Genomic DNA, 18,453 nt, shown 5'->3' with positions numbered 1-18,453 from the left:
ATATATTTTTTTATATAAAAGAACTGAATAGATATAATAGATAATTAGAAAAAGATTTACGTTTTAGAAATAACTAAAATATTTTAGAGATATATATTCTTTTATTTCACGCTTCTTATCTCTGCATATTATTTGATTGATTTTCGATCGAATCTTTATAATTTCTTATTTTTAAATTGATAAGAAAAAAATTAAATTTTAGCTTTAATTTTTGGAGAGGAGGAACAATAAATAAGAAATAAAATAAAACAATTTAATAATGAATGGATGTTTTTTTTTTTTTATTAATATGAATCTACAAGAGTAGAAATTTTGTTACGAAAGGATGAGTTAATAGACAATAATAATGTGTATAACGTAATTATATTCTGAATACTATCTTATATTTATATTTATTGTACTTATATTTATTGTATTTACAACATATATTATTGTAATTATACAAGGATACGTAAATTGCATTTTACACGTAACAAATAAATTTTAAGTATAAAAAAGAAGAAAAGTGGCAACAAAATAAATCGACATCAAAGAAATAGACTCTTTAATTTGCTCCAGTATCGAAAACTTGAAACTCTTGTTTTCAAGGCAACGCGACATCATGAAATACATCCAGAAATCGCCACTGCTGTATAGTTACACCAACTGGCCTTCTTTATGCCTCCTTTATGCCTCCTTTATGCCCATAACCGATGGAACATGCACATGGAAACGAGTTTCTGACCGCACAAGGCGCCTTTGTTTTAAAACTCTGCGAGTAATATATCAGGGTTAATTCATTTTATGAGTAACGTCAAATAAGAGTAATATCAAAAATGATGATTAGAAGAAATCGATGATTAGAAGAAATCAAAGAAGCTCAAAATGCAAATGATGTTTGGTAATGTCTAATTTCAAAGATTACAATTTTTTAGAATTGATAATGAGAAATCTAATACTGCAATTTTACACACAAAAACGAGAAGAAAATGTCTTTTTCAGACAGTTTTTAGAAAATTTCCAAATAGCCTCGCATTCCCACACGGTGTATAGCATTACAAAGTAGAATGCGCGAAAGAAGTGGACACTGCCACGAAAGGTTAATCCAGTATATGAACATCAGTAACGAATCTTACTGATCTTAAGCCCATTTCACACTTGAGTGCTGTTGCAAAACGCAAATTGATAAAATGATCAATCCGCCGATTAAATAATCTTATATAAATTTATTTCATATGGAACTACAAAAAGTCGACTTTCTTCTTTCACTCTCAATTTTTTGTTAATAAACTAAACATACTTTTAAATGTAATATTAGGTATGGGAAAAAGTTCGTGACGTTTTTCCCATTAGATGGCATTAAAAAAACGCCATGAACTTTTTCCCATACCTAATATTTCAATATATACATTTCTAGACGCTTTTTAATGCATTTGTCTATTATTTTTCTATTATTTTCGCACACACTATTTTCTGCAAAAATTGAGATAATTTTTTTTAATGAGGTGTGATTCGGATTTTTTTCGACCGATTTATTATTTCAACAGCATTTATTTGAGCCTTTAATTACAGATGGAAAAGAGATTCGTCAGTTGTGAATGCGACTTCATGTATAATACCAACGATGTCGTCTTCGAATCGGTTCTTTGTGTCTGGCAACAGTCAAGACGCCTACAGCTGTCTGCTAATAAAAAATCTGCTTTCTCAGCGATAGCGACTCTCGATCACTCCGAAGTATATGTAAAATGTGTACGAAGAAATTGATTCTCGTGATATTTCACGTTGCATTGCTTTGTGTTTCCTCTATTGTTGAAAATTTATTCTATCATTAAAATCTCTCTACTCGGAAGAATCAGATTAAAAACTCTGATTAAGAACTCTTCAATATTTTTTATTAAAACGAAACTAAATATCTAAAATTGAATTATAAATTAACAATATTAATTCAAATTAAAATTAATATTGGATAATTTTATATAATTAATGTAATATAATTTTTATTTTAAAATACAGACGAGAGCAAAGAAAAATTTTTGGAGAAATTTTGTTTTTCAAACGAATATGCTAAGTATATCAAATTAATATTTCATTAATACTTTTAATTAATATAATTTCTTATGAATATTTGAATATGTAAAGTTCAACTCTTTATGTTTCTTTCAATATTACCTTTGAACTCTCTGTTGGGTCTTGTCGGAATTTCTCTTATACAGTCAATTTTCGAGTACTGATCGCTCAATAGTTTTCGGCTAATGAGACGACTGATATCTGGCAGGAGTGCGAGTAATATCACAGCAAAGCGGCCTCTTTTAAATTGTTATTGCTGCCGGGCACAGGAAAAAGCCACTCGCGAATGCTATTTATGGCCATCGTAAATCAAACGGCGCCGAAGAGCGCGTGGCTGCCGCAACGCGACGTGACGCGACGCGACGAGAGGCGCGAATATATCCACGTACATTCGTTAACTCATCGAGATCCTCTTTTACACCCACATATTTATTCAACCAGCCCGGTAACGTCAAAACTGTCGCGCCCTGGAATTTCAAGAAGAAACCCCTTGACATTCCGAGATCAAAATCGGAACCCCTCAACTAATCTCCGCCCTAATCTTTGAAGCTCCTCGATCAAAATTTTAAAAATCAAACTCCGAGATCTATTATGACATATTTTTTTTTATAATGCAAGATCTAACAATAAAATTCCTGGATTGTAGCAATAAAAAATAGACATCTCAGATAACGTTACTTTCAAAGTAGTCCTCCATGATATCAATACACTCCACATATTTTTGATACAAAATATTTTTTATAGTTTGTAGTTAGAATGCTATTCAGAACATTCGTCATATTTTTTTTAATATCTCCAACGTCTTGAAGATATTTATTCTTCATTATGTTTCTGAGCTGTGGGAATACCACGAAATCCGAAACAATTTAACATTAAAAAAACATTAGATTTGGTGGGTAACTAATCTCAACAACTCATTTCTAATCAAAAACATTTTTTACGATGATTCCTTTGTGTGTAAGGTCGTTGTCACGCTTTCTTGGCTAAGAAAGGGGTTGTTGAGATTAGTCATCCTCTTTATCTGACTTTTTCATGTTATTTCTACAGCTCAAAAACATAAAAGGTAAACATTTTTAAAACGTCGAATTCAAACATTCAAAGGAATGTGAGCGTTTTGAACAGTAGTTTCCAACTACGGATCTTAAAAAAACTTAAGACTTATTATCAAAAATGTGTTAAGTGTATTGATGTCATGGGGAATTACTTTGGAAGATAAAATATAACTTTTGTTATCTGAGATGTCTGTGTTTTTTTTTATTATTACAGTTTAAGAATTTTATTATCAGACCATGTTATTTACAAAATTATTAATTAAAAATATTATCAATAATATCTCCAAAAGTTATATTGCTAAGTGTTAATAAGAAATCAGAATCGTTAAAATTACAGATACAAATATCCGCGGAAAAATGTTGAAGAATTATTTTAATTAAATTTAATTGAAATAATATTAGAGTCGAACTGAGTGTTAATTTTGTATAAAACTACGCGACCGCCAGGACGGGTTAGAGTCTTCAGTGCCTATCGAGGACACCCGGTATACTTTCGCCGAAATTCCGCGACTGCGAGTTTCTTCACGCACCTCGCCGGACTGCATTCCGCTCTTTGTATCCCTCTTTCCTCGCAGACAGTGTTAAGCTTCTTCGCGGTCGTCACTTCGTAGTCAATACTGATTTACAGTGGTTAAACTAAGCAGTTTCCGCAAAGAGACCTTGACAAAGAAGCTTCGGAAGATTATTCGTGTGCCGAAGAGATAGAGCTAAGGAGAGTTCTTTTCCACGTTTTTGAGCTTCGTGAAATTCTAAAATTTTCATCAAATTTACTAAAGTTTTGAAGTTTAAATTCGAAATTAAAAAAAATTGAAAATTAAAATACGAAAACGTTGAATAACACAGAGCACGAAAGTCTCAAGAAGACCTGTTTGTATTCGATATCTCGAAGAAACTGACCTAAATTCTTCGTGTGGTATTTTGTGCCCTGCCCCGAATTAGAGAGATAAGATAGATCCGACATTCCTTTTGATTATAAATCATTCAAGGGCCGTCACAATCTTGTTAAAAAACCCTAAACAACTGGATTTTATCTTTTTTTTTTATTTGAGAAATACGCTGAAATACGGGAAATATGCGGTGATCTTAATTAACACACGATTTGCATTTTTGATCAATGAAAGGCGGCGCGGAAAAATGAATGAAATAATAGGTTTCCTTAATGATTTTTTCAGATTGCGCTCTCGTAAACTTTCTATCAAGTGGTTTATTGTAAAAGCACTTCTCTAGATGTACTTTCGACCGGATAAAAGAGAGAGAAAGAGAAAAAGAGAGAGACTTCTTACATAACATTGCAACGACGGCGCTGACAAAAAACGTCGTCTCTTTACTGTCATCGTTCTAGGAATCGAGTTTATTTATCGTCGTCCCACTTGCCTCACTGGGGGTTATGCTCTTAATCGAGATCGAAAAATCTTATTTTTATGGAACATAAGCTTCCCAGAATCGCAGCGTTAATTAGAATGTTTCCTCAATCCATGCTTGATGTCATCAATTTTCGTTTTAATTTTTTCGAGTAAAACTTTATTGATCTCATTCATTTTTTTTCTGTAATCAATCTTTTAATCAATCTTATTATCCATAAAAGAAATTTAATAAAAGAAATCTAATTTAATCTCTATATTTTATTTATTTATATTTATCATATAATCTTTTCATTTATCTTTTTCAAAATTAATATTTACTTGCAGCAGAATTTTACTACAATTTAAATCTTACTTTCATTACTTCAATTTAATCATTTTCGTTGCTCCTCTATCTAATCAAGATCTATTAAATTTTGTCTCTCTTTATCTGATCGAGATCTATTAAATTTCTTTTCGACTTAATTAATTAATTTCAGACAGAAGATTCCGATGCAGATGATAAGCAAAAGTAGAACTTATGAATAATAATAGAATAGAACTAGCCATAACTTCCATTTAAATCCCGTCCCTTTAACTCACCGGCGATCACGTGCGCGCACGGTTCGTAAGTTCGCGGCGGTGGCGTCCAGGGGTGTCACGTGACCGGCGGTGCCATGTGACCAGCGTGTCGCTATCGTACGCGCGGTACCGTCCGTTACTCCTCCTCAGTGCGAGCGCGACCGGCGTGTGCGATGCTTGTCGATTGTGGAATTTGTGTCGTCGCTCTTTGTGCCAATCGCCGTCGCCGGCACGCCGAAACGCGACGTACTATCCGTCCGCGCGACCTCGGTTCTTCTGTGATTTGCTCGACGCGCAGTCCGCTCATCCTCTGGACCGTCTCTTCTCGATTCTCATCGTCGAGCTCTCGCCAGGAAGACGCGTGAGCTACGTGGCGATCGGACGCCAGCCAGGTGTCAGCTGGGTGTGCACTCCGCTTTCTCTCTTTCTATCTCTCTCTCTCTCTCTCTCTCTCTCTCTCTCTCTCTTTCTTTCTCTCTCCATCCCCTCCTCCTTGTCTTTTTCCGAGTGTCATGTTTGCAGGACGATTGGCTAGAAAAACGTGGTTGTTCGACACTTCAGAGTTCGAATTGCAGCGCGAATGTTTCGGGGAAGTCCCTATCGATCTCCAAACAGGAGTTCCTTTCCCACATTTCTAACGCTGTAGATCCTGAAATAGCTAGTCCGTGTGTTGCATTATCGGAGACAGCAGAAGCGATAACAGCAGAAGTTATCCTCGCTTCCTCTTCTTTCGAGTATACCACGCCGGTTTGTCTTTGTCTAGGAACAGCACGTCAATCAGCCGCGCGAGAGATACGCGGCTGATAGATATACTCCCTAGAGCGAATGTTCAGTTTCAGATTTCCGTACGATCGCGTTCAAAAAGTAACTTGATCTAAACGTTTGTTAAATTTGACAACGGAATTTTTGAGTTATTTCTAACATTTTCATCAACTTGAAATTTTTTCGCGTTAATCTCAACTTGTTAAATACGCACTCCAAAGTGGAAAATAACAAATCTCTTTTGAGATTCGATCCTCACACTTGGACAATATTTAAGAGTCTTTAGTTAGGACCGGTTTTTATCTGTTTGATTGGAAAGAATTGTGGTCCTTGACTTAAACATGATACCTGCTTTTGGAGCATTCTGGTTTTTTGAGCATTTATGCTTAATTCTAGATCTCCTACATATTCCAAAAATACCCACAGAGTTTAATAATTTTTTAAATTATTTATAAATATAAAATATACACATAAAGTTGACTTAATATCATAGAACGCATACAAATATTATGTTATTATTTTTCTTTTTAGAAGAGAAAACTAAAATAAAAACTAAAATTTTAATATGTAAAGAAAATTATATTTTATTAGAATTATTTTATTGAAATTATATTATTGTGCGAAAAGGTAAAGTTAAACCGGCTTTACGTCGGTCAGTTTTCTGAAAGATACCGGATATTGCATCTCGTGTATTGCACGCGTCCGAGTTTTACCCACGCCTATGCAAATCCCGCGGAATTATCAAAAGAATGGACGGAATGTAACGTATCGCCCATCCACGCACGTCTCGCGATAGTTGCACTTGTGCCGATTGTATAATTGCATTTATACCGCGAAACGAGCTCCTAGAGTGCAACAATTGGTGCACACTTTGCCGATGTATTGTATTTTGGCACACATCTCACAGTGCGCTCGCAATTGTAAGAATCGAAGGAGTGATCTTTATGCGATATATTAAATGTATTTAATGTTGCACGAAGAAATTAAGAAAGTAATAAACTAGAAATAATTAAAGTAGCCCAGTTGCTCTCGTAATTATTAAAATAAATAAAATTTAATTGATAATATTATAAGATATATATGCTGTGAGCACTATGTAACATTTGGATGAGGTCCTTCGAATTATATATCGTTCCTTCCTATAAAAATATGAAAGTTACGCCACTGCGATCTTACTTAACACTACATTGTTTATGTCGTAAAATTATATGTGCATTGTGCAACATATAAACGATATAATGACAGCGTGTAACTCTTTCGTCGAAATTATTAAATTTAAGTGCAGTTTATTTTGAAGTTAAAAGGTTTCTACATGACATTATCTTGCTTTTTTATTGATAGCCTTTAATTTATACGGCATACGAAATATATCGATATATCGACGAATATAATCACTCAATACTGACCACGAAGAAAAGAACAAAAGGGTGATATATTTAAAATCATTTTTAAAAACGAAATTTACATTTTTTTATATTTCCATGTGTTAATTATTTTCTATGAAATCCTCTTGCTAGCTTTTTCAGAACCGTTCTGTTATGTAATCACATGCAGGCTGAACAATGGCGAAGTACAACTGTCGAGTTTTATCGAACATTTATATCGACCTCAAGCAGCCTCGAGCATTCTCGATAGTATTTCCGTCAGCGAGCTTACAATTAGTATTCCATCATACGTAGACGGCAAATCGGCGCTCTACGCGAGACTGGAAAGCTTGATCACCTTTAGGAATCGGAGCGTTTTATCGAGAGATCCGGGTTCGATCGCGCGTGATTTCTTGATCGAGCTTTTTATTAACGTACGCGTGGGCTTCGCATATATCGCTCTCGTTTACGCACTCAGCGTATACTTTCGTGCATACTTTCGTGCAGTCCGATAGCAACGCGAAAACCTACTGCGAGAACTCACTAGTCTTTCTAGTCTCGCCAAGCTCGAGCTGCCAATTATTTCCCAGAGCCTATTATTAGGCCCTTGCAGAAGGCGAATTCCTGCGCCAACTTGATTAACGCGTAATTAAAACATCCGTACACACGATCGTTAACACGTCTCCATCACAAATAAAATAAATGTCTACATATAATTTTATTGTAATAAATATTTAAATATCCTGATTGCTATTCATTTTGATGATAATACTATCCGTTGCAGATGTCGGAATTCCCGGTGGAAGGAGGCGAAAACATGCATACTGCCATGGAGAATTTTCAAAAGAAAAACCTGGTGACTGGCAGGACGCATCACGTCACGCATCATCCGCAGGTCACCACCACGTCATCACAGGTGATTATCTCCAACTCGGACTTTTGTTGTCTCTCTTTCTTTGACTATCAAATATTTGCGCGCGCTTCTCGAATGTTGCGATTCTTTGAAAAATAGGAAAGACGCGTCACTTGTATTTCAGTCACTAATATTTTCGCAGGACTCAATACACGTCTCTTCTCGCAGTATGTTCCGCGTATTTATTGTTAATTAACATGCGAGAGATATGGTTATTTTTCTGAAATGAATTTGAAAATCTATTTGTGCAAAACTAAAAATCTTCAGAGGACAGATTTTTTTCTTAACGAAAAATATCAATGCATTTAAAAAAAAAAACGATTAATAATTTAATATAATAATATATATGATGCATTATATTGTATGTATCATTATATGTTAAATTATTTATATATTAATACGTTAAATTATTAATAATTGTATAATACATTAATAAATTAATAATTTAATACCATACAGTGTCTATATAATTTTCACTGTATTAATATAACATTGTAAGTTTTAAATCCATATCATGCTAGTTTTAAGATTAACATTAACATGGTGAGAATTATACAAATATCGTATGATGTTAAATCTACACCGAGATTTTTTTAGAGTATGGGAGAAGAGGAGTTATATCGAAGTTATATCGAAGAATCTAAATCGTAAAATTCTAAATCGGAAACTGCATTTTCTCACGTTTTTATATTATTGAATTATTAATTGCACTAAATTCGGTACATTGAATTAATCTGTTCGCAATAAATTAATACGTTAACTCCGAAATGTTTTACGCACGATTGTATTTTTCGAATGGAATTTAAATCCAAAGACCTACACTTCACGCAATTTTGCATCTTTGTGAACATTTAGCAGAAGCGAGTTGCGATATGCTGCAATATTTATTTGGCCTTGCTACTTCGGGGAAAATCCTAGACGTAATAGATATAGATGTGTATTTTCTGATCTCCGTATCTGTGCTCCATTAGAAAGAATTGTAACAGCATCATTTTTCTTCAATTTTGTCTCTTTTTAACTTGGTACTTTAGAAATTTAGAAAAAGAAAAAAGAGCTATATCTCACTCTTTTCGATTGTGACAACTTCGCAGAAGTGCGCAATCTATTCTTATTACGAGGAAAACACGATCGTCATCTTCTTCGCAGATTGTTTCTTCTAATTCAAGAAGTACCTGTGAAGACTACGCGGCCTATCTGTCTTCCTATATAATCTTCTCTGCGTCAGCTATAGATGAAGTGTCCGGCGCCTCCGACGCCCACATCTGAGACGAATTTCCTGAAAGTAATCACAGAAATTTAGAATTATTCATCCGTTACGCTTTTATTATCGACGCGATCTGTGCTAAAAGCGCCTAAAATAATAATCATCGTCATTACTCGCGCAAGTCAATTGATTCGCTTGACTGACGCTTGCCATTCACATTCTTATCTAATTTATTTCTCTATATCACCAGATAGGTATATTACCGGTCAGATTAATATCTCAGAAAGTTTGATTGTTAATATTTGATTACTAATTTAAAAAATTAAGTGGAAAGCTATAATTAATACAAATTACATTTTTGAACCTCTTATTAAATTGCTAATTGTGAGATAGCAAAAGTTGATTATGATATTGCGCAATATTAATGGTATAGATGGAAAGAAAATTGATAGGCAAATCTGTCGAAATTTCTAAAAGGATTAATGATAATTAAGCATTGATTAAAATTAATGATAAAATAAATTACATTTTCGTTTATTGGATTTTTTATGTCACATCAGAATTAAAGGTAAATCAAATTTCAGTCAGAAAGAAAATTATATTTAATATTAAATGCGTTGTGTGCATAAGAATTTTTATATGCATGACATGTGTGACATGTATGTCGCGGTTAAAGTGGCTACACGTCTCGCCAGCAAAACCACTTGTCAAACTATCTCCGATCATTGAGCAATCAGAAGTGATAGCTCGAAAACGACTACAGGCGTTTACTACGCAATGTAGCCGCCCACGTGCATATTTTTCCATTGAAGATTAATTCAGCAGAATCTTGGTGAACCTTGGTACTGTGCTTCAAGGTCCCTTCTCTCGTCATTTCGAGAGAGCGTTGCTCCTTCTAAATTTACCAGGCCCTTTTTGTCTCCAGGTTTGGCCGAGTCATCTCGTACATCGTAATGACTTTTGGCTTATCGCCAACAGTCATTGCTGTGATTGCTACAACAGATGCTGTTTACATTTTTCCCTTTAAACCTGTCTAGTTCTTTTATTTGTTCGAACTATACTTTTCATTTGTGTAAAGCGAAATATCTGGCTTTAGTTTAAAAAAAAAAAGATTATTCAGAAAATCTTGTCATGATAGTCGAATTATCGAAAATATTCACTATTAATAACAATAAACTTAGAGAAAGAGGAATAGTTATATAATAAAATGAATAATTTGCATATGCATTACACATTTAATGTGTATATGAAAAGTTTTATTATATTTATTATATTGTTTTCAAATATTAAGCCGATGAAAAAAATTATTTTTTCTAATTATACTTTTATAGCAGTAAAACAATTAAACAATTTTTTTTTATTTATTTTATATTAAAATAAAAAGAACTTACTTACGTGACATAAGTATAATACACAAAAATGTCGAGAGAGAGAAAGAGAAATTTAAATAAGACTATCTCTCAAAAAATTAAAGAATAAAATCAAGAAATAAATAAATGATTACAAATTCGATATATTTAATAGAAAGACGGAAAAGAGAGATAGAGATAAAGAGAATCTTGGAGCGGGAGATTCGAAGCGAGTGAGTCATCTTATACGGATCTTAAATAGAATGAAAACTGCTTTTGACTCGGCAGATGCTGACGACAAATCAGAGCCAACATCAGAGTAGTAGCAGCACCAGTACCAGTACTAGTAGTAGTAGCAGCAGCAGCAGTACGAGCAGCAGGGTGGCCAAGTCCTCGCAGAGGATTCTCACCTCGTCTTCGTCGAGTGAGATGAAGGCGAGCTCCATGAAAAGTGATCTGACGGAACTCAAACGCGGTATCTCGGAGATGAAGAACATCTCGACCAACTTTTCACAACGGCTGCGCAACAGCATGGAGAACCTCGTAGACAGGTTGGTTCATTCTCAAATAAATTAATTCTGAGAATAATAAATTATTTCTGAGAATAGATTCAATTCTTAAAAGATAGACTTAATTTTTGACTAAATATAATTGTGATTCTTTATATGAGTTTATTATGATGAAACAATGTTCATTGTGAAAAGATCTGACGTTTTCGAAAAAGTTTTAATGGATAATGCAATATGAGTGTTTAGTGAAAAGTACGCATTATTTCATGTATTTTCTTATAGAAAAAGTTAATATTTTTAAAGTATCTTCAAGTGTGCCAGCGTGACGAATCTGTCATCTCACATGTCATCATTGCGATGTGTTCCTTGTTTTGTTGCAGTCATATTTCAAAATTCTCTTCTATATACATGATAATTTATAAAAACATTCTTTACTTTTGGATTGTGTTATATGTAATAACAGGTTATTTCGAAATTTTTTAAGTTTTGTGTATATTTCATTAAAATATAAAGTATCAAATTGATATAACTTATTATTTTATTATAAAAGTGAACATTTTTACTATGAATATGAAGCATATAAGAGAGTTAATTGATAACTAAGAATTTATTTCAAGCCATTATAAGTAATTCTCAGTTATATATAATTAAAAAAAATTAATGACTTTGGTTGCAATAATATTTGAAAAAATCATTGATTTCATCTTTTCATGAAAATGTGAAGATTTCTCGGAAGTTACTTCTTCAACTACTAGTTACGAAAAGCTCAGTGATTCATTTTGTTCAGTTTCTAAAAATTCACACGTTTTAGCTTCGCAACTAAAGCTTTCACAACTGAAAGCTCTGAAACACGTCAACGGCGAATATTTGTGTACGCATAATTTCGATTCGTATGCTATTTTCGTGGTAGTCAGATTATTTTTAACATATTGCTCACGTGTCGTTTTACGTACTTTGAAATATAAGATAATATTCCATTGCTGTTATATCACAGCAGAAAGGTAAGTATTTCATTGACAAATCGTCTTTATAAAGTAATCCATTATTAATAAAAATAAATATAAATAGAATATTATCCTACGAGAAAAAAATATAAAACATAAGTTCTTTGTTTAAAGTGGTTTTTTTTTAAGTAATTAGCTTTTGTAAATTATATGTGTGTCTCTTATGTAAAAACACTAGGAATATGTTTAAATAGTATAATTTTTTAAATATTTAAAATTTGTGTAATATTGCTTCACTTTTTATTTTGTCTTAAAATCTTTTTTTTTTTGTCTTAAAATCTTTTTTACACATACATATATTAGCACATATATACATTTATTTTCCATCTATTTTATCTAATTTAATTTAACTTTTATTTTATATATTTATTATATTACTTTACATACACACATAATTATTAGTTAGATTTTTCTTAATCAAAAAAGATTCTATATTCATAATAAAATTATATTCATAATAAAATTTCATCACTCATTTATTCATATCCAATTCGAACCGAATTCTCTAGAAATAAGAATATAAGAATATATCATTAATTATAGCTCATGAATTCTTTTTGTGGAATTCTGCAGAGATGGCAGTGGATCGGAAGAGACCGATCTCACAGAACCGCTGGTGACTTTTCCGGATACCGATACGCCGCCACCTGTCAACGATGCTGTCACATTAGCAGGCGGTTCTCCGTCCCAATTAAGTTCCCTGAATTCGCTGAACAATCTTCATCACAGCATGAGCCCGCCGATGAATATACCGAGTATGCCAAACCTACCTGCTGGTCAGGAAACTATGAAGTTCGAACAGAAGAAAATGACTAGCGCTTCAAAAACAAAAGTGAGTGATATTTTCCTGTCTTCATATCTCCAGCACCTTTTGAGTATCACTTTTATATTAATAATTGTAAAAATTTTACATTTAATCTTAAAAATAATTATCATAAAATGGGATAACTTAGTCCAAATGACAATGTCTAAACAGCATGCTTGTCAGAATTTGAAACATAAGACATCTTAAGAACAGTCTTACAGACGTTTTAAGATGTTATGTCATTTTGTCATGTTAAATATGCTTGCTATACTAGACATTTTTTAAAGTTGGACCAAAACTATCTTTTATAATAAATAATAATTTTGATAATAAATAATAATTAACTATAATAATAATGGATATAAATAAAATCGAGAATATGATTTTATGTCTACTATAAATAGAAACTGATAATTACTCGTTCGATGAGGAATAATTCTTATAAGATTTGTGAAAGGTTTTTATCAGATTTTGAGAATTTAATTTAAAAAATGATATCAAGAATCTCATGTAGAAAAGTGTAGTAATAAAATAAAGACATAATACATGAATATAATACATGAAAATAACTTGGGTTGGGTTACTGGCGATACTGAATTTCATAATATTGAAAATGGAGTCGATCTCGCGCACGCTATCAGCACGTGTTCTCGTCGAGCCATTCAGTAAGCTATCCGCAAAATAACGAGTACCTAAAAATACGTATTTGATAAGAATTGCGCGATTAATTTAGCTTGAATTTACCGAACGAATGGTGACGTTTGATAGATGTTATTAATACATTACGAACATCGGAGATGTTAGATGCATAGCGAATGGCGGCCGAGGTGCGGCTTCCTCTAGGTAGTCTAGGTCAAGGACTGCGAGTCCTATCCTTAGGTATCATGCGTGAGAAACCATCGAGATTCGGTGTCGTGTATCACGATACGCCTCAGATCAATTTGCTAGCTTTTTTATTCAGACCTCACGTCTAATAATCAACTGATTTTTGTTAGGTCGTCACGGATGGATTTAGCGCTGAAAAGGCGACGGCGAATAGTGCAGAAATGAGGGCCCTACAAGCCGGTGATGTCTCATACAAGGAACAGAGCGCAGCAACGGCGGCGAGGGCGCGTGTCGAGCTCGACGGCGTCTCGGCGGAGAAGAGCGTCGCTGCTGCGAGAGTAAGTGATATTTATACTTGAATAAATGCAAAAATGTTCCTGGAGAATCACATTGGAATAATTATTGCTGCATAATGTTTAATAAAAGAAATATAGCGTTTTTTACGAAAAGCATTAGAAATAAATGCGGAGAGATATAGAAAAGAATACAAAACATAGACGAATAATAATATAAAAACAATAATATAAAAAATAATAGAAAATATATAGATAATAATGGACAATATAAAAAGATAAATTGTATCCCTTTGTAATTAATCGTCAAAAATGTTCGCCACTGAAAGAACCGCAATTGTGTATAAAATTATATAGCTCTCCGTGCTTATTACTTCCTGCCCGGCGTGAATACGGACACGATCAGTGTCACACGGTTCAGCTGTATATTCTTCAATTCTCGTGGTCAGACCTTTGTGTTCGTAAACAATGCAATGGTCCGAATTAAAAAATCAGAACGTGAGTGAACGAAAATTCTTCTCAACCGCTTGTTAAGGTGTTCTCGCTTTCCAAAAGCCTGACCTTTCTTGTTGGGATAACAAAAGGACCAAGAGAAAGACTTTGTGGGTGCGGTCGAATAATTTGGCACGAAGTTACGGCAACGTGCGGAAACTCACGCGGGTAAAGGCACGATTGCGGTCGTTGACACGCGCGTACATTACGTTTTCCACAACAGTATCGGAGAAAACTGCGCGTGCATGACAAATATAATTCCTCGATTTTCCTCGATTTTCCTTTTTGACAAAATTGACACGGATCTTCGATGAATGATGACAAAACTTAAAATGTACTTATCTGAAGACATCACTGGACATTTTTCTCGCTTGACAAAGTTAAAATCAACAAAATTAAAATGTGGAATTTGTGACTGACTCAGCCCGAATCGTTGCAAATTGTCGAAATGATTCCTGAATACATCTTTAAGCTTAATTTATAATGTGCTTTTTTGCTTCCTTTTTCTTGCATTTTGCTATTTTTTATTTCTTGCATTTCTGCCTTTTATTTTATTTCTTTGTTGTCACCAGAAATAAAAATTGAATTTCAGAAGAGACAAGAACGTAATTAACAAGAAACATGATTGTTGATAAAACAGTCGTAAGAAAGAGGGAAAGAGCAAGAGATAAAAAGAAGAAACAAAAAGTAAAGAATACGTTGTAGATTAGGCTTTAATTATAACTTAAACGAAATATTTAATTCAGTGTCTCTATTAATAAAATATTTAAATATAACAATATTTTTAACAGTAAGAATCTTTTAGACCGTATATGTGAGAACATAACCAAGAACAAACTAGAAATTAAATGCCTATATATACCGGTCAAAGCTGGATCTTTAATGCTTAAATAATTCAATGTATTGAATTATTAAAATCATTGAATTATTTAAGCATTAAAGAGCTTCCAGCTTCGACCAGAACAATATTTTTGTTGTGCCTAGTATTTAAAATTTAAATAGATTATGTAGATTTTTTATGAAAAAAATAAGGAGAGAAAGAACACATATATTTTTTGCGAACGAAGAAAATGCATCCATATCATTCAACGAGCAATTTTATTTGAGCTGGATTTAAATGCAATAACAAACATCATCGAAAGTAGAAGTCAAGTAAGATAAATTGCACTCGAATGTGACTCGAAGCGCATCTTCACCTTGTATAAATCGCATAACATTTTCTCTGAGTAAGCGAGTCGAAGTTGTGATTTCTCCAATAACGATTGCAATCGTGGCCTTGATTATCGGTCAAGGCGATGATTTCGTAAAAGGAACGCACGCTATCGCGAGGTACGAACATATATATCGCAACAGGCGGATAATTCGCGGACAGTCTCGTGTAATCGTGAGACGACGTGTCGTTCGACACGAGAAGTCGGTTTGGCTTGCGTTCAGAAATTTGCATGTTGCTGACTCAAGAGTCATGTAGTAACCAACCTAACTGAATTCGTCTAAATTTAGATGACGCGCCGCTAGGCGTAAATAATCGCGAAAGCTCCTTCCACGTGCGATCCACGGGACACCCGGTAGAATCGAGCTTGATTGAATCAATTCCTTCCGCAATCTGTTACTTATGATTTTTCTCTAAAAAAAAAAAAAAAGATAAGAATTGAATGAATATGATAGAAAGAATCATATTTATAAATTCGGAAAAAAATTATTAATTTAGTACATAGGATAATTATTAATCTGCTACATATAATATATATTTTCTTATTCTAATAAAATTACCTATTTTATTATTTATACATATATAGGTATACACATATCGCTTTTTTACTTCAAATGAGATACAATTAAAAAAATTAAATTTCCTAGAAAAAGTGAAAAACTATTTTTCAACTTGTCATGAAAGTATATTAATTAATATACTTATATATTAGTACAATATATATTAGTTAATTAATAATAATAAATGAAAATAACAAAGAAAATATATTCTTCATTTGATTAAATGTTATTTTTGCCACTTTATTTTGCAATCCTTGACAACTTTTTTTTGTTAGATGTGATGATTTTTTAAATCATCTTTTTTAATATTTTGATAATATTTTTTTGAGTTAGTTCGCTTTGGATGATTAATAGGTTAACATTTATGTAACTCATCCATGATAATAATTTTTAAAAAATCTTTTTTAGTTGTGTCATTTTTTAAGTAAGGGAACGATATGATGTAATATATGTACATCGGATATGTATAAATATATGATTAGATATACAACTTAAATTTCTAATTCTAATCTATTCTGTTACAATTTGTCTAATACTTAAATAAAATTCCACTATAATGAAAACATAATATTTTCATATTGAATTTTAAAAAATCACAGATGTTCTATTTTATTTAGTTTAAAATTTATTATACAAACATGATTAATATTTTATATATACATTATATATGCATTCCAAATTTTAATTTTTATTATAAACAAATATTTAAACTTTTCAACTGTACATGTTCTATATATCGCACAAAACATTAATTTTTAATTTACAGTGATCGCAAAAGAATATTTAATCTTCCAAATATCACGTTTTGCATTATTTTGAATACAAGGAAAAAAATAATTAATCTTCTTAACATCAGGCGTTTCTTCGTTGATGGCATCTTTGCGTGAATCACGTAGGTAGATTCAACCGACAACAAAAAAGCCGTCTCGGAAGGGAAGATGAATCGTCGTCTTTCTTGGGACAAAAAGGCTCGACTCGAAAAACGCGATTGCGTGCTACTTCATTCGTGGGTGTGTTCAGCTATTATTTCTTTTTCTTTTTACGCGCCGTACTATCCTTGACCCCACGTGCCAGCCTTGCGACGCCTGTGCCAGTAATCGCGAATTCTCTCGGCGCTTTGCAATTTCATCACAAATCATTTTCCTGTCTAATTTACGAAATTACGTGAAATAATTTGATAAATGTGTCTCGTGAAAGTCATTTATGTTTCGGAGACGATTACCGTGAGTTTGATAGTGTACGTATAATAAATTGAAATGAGGAACACTATGTACGTACATCTCTGATTAAAGACACAATACATCTTGTTATACTTATCTTTGTACGATTCACGGCTTGAAAGCTTCTCCAACAGATGCCGCCAGACTTAGAAGAACGATGTCTTCGATGTCGCATTATTGAAGCAAACAGACATGAAATTCTATAAAAACAACTTCGACCAAACTTCGATTAACTTAATCATTAAGTAATTAAGTAATTAACATAAAACTTAAATATTTTAATTAAATTAGTGAATAAAATTACGTTTAAAATATTTTTAATTAAGAATAATTAATTGAATATTGAAAATTTTATTTTAAGCCACTTGAATTAATCACTGATTGAATCAATTGGAATTTGCTCAAAGTCGAAGAATTTGCTTAAATCTGCTTATTGATATAAAAATTTACAATTAATGATTATAATTTTTTTTACATTTATGCCCTTTTTATGAATATATTTGTGTTTCTGGCATCTCTCTTGTAAGATAATTTATTTACTATAGAAAATACCGCGAAGGATAGGAAGAAGATTAAATTTTCATAAACATGTGCACTTGTACTTTATACTTGTATATCTATATTTTTTCATACTATGTTAGTACCTTCTTATATAAGATGTTATTGGAAATTATGCGTCAACATGCGGTTGAAAGAGAATGACAACTAAGAAGGATTTTCCACTTAAATCAACCTGAGTAATTCATGGAACTACAACGTAACGTTCGTAAAATCTAATTTCTTGAAATCAGGATAAAAATAGTTCGTTTAATATGTGATCTATTTAAAATTCGAGAGAAGACGAGGTTAGTTCAAAAATATTTTAATATCGCAATATCAATTATTAGAAACTTCACTTTATGTTTTGAAGTGAACATATATTT

At 32.6% G+C, this 18,453-nt stretch overlaps 1 protein-coding gene across 7 annotated transcripts in view; it reads left to right on the top strand.

Annotated features, from left to right (window-relative positions):
- LOC108693170 (sterile alpha and TIR motif-containing protein 1) overlaps window positions 1-18,453 on the top strand; it is a 93,118-nt gene that overhangs the window by 60,884 nt on the left and 13,781 nt on the right. For 5 of the 7 annotated variants that reach the window (XM_018201974.1, XM_018201970.1, XM_018201971.1 and 2 more), the window contains 4 exons: window positions 7,931-8,062; window positions 10,901-11,163; window positions 12,699-12,957; window positions 13,926-14,093. In XM_018201974.1, coding sequence (XP_018057463.1) covers window positions 7,931-8,062; window positions 10,901-11,163; window positions 12,699-12,957; window positions 13,926-14,093 — 822 coding nt within the window. Of the gene's footprint in view, window positions 1-5,361; window positions 5,424-7,930; window positions 8,063-9,205; window positions 9,342-10,900; window positions 11,164-12,698; window positions 12,958-13,925; window positions 14,094-18,453 lie in introns of those variants that run through there. The other 2 variants (XM_018201972.1, XM_018201973.1) reach the window with 2 other exon arrangements.

This window comes from Atta colombica, unplaced genomic scaffold (assembly GCF_001594045.1).
Source record: "Atta colombica isolate Treedump-2 unplaced genomic scaffold, Acol1.0 scaffold88, whole genome shotgun sequence".
Taxonomy (NCBI): Eukaryota; Metazoa; Arthropoda; class Insecta; order Hymenoptera; family Formicidae; genus Atta; species Atta colombica.
This window is presented reverse-complemented; position numbering and strand designations above follow the sequence as displayed.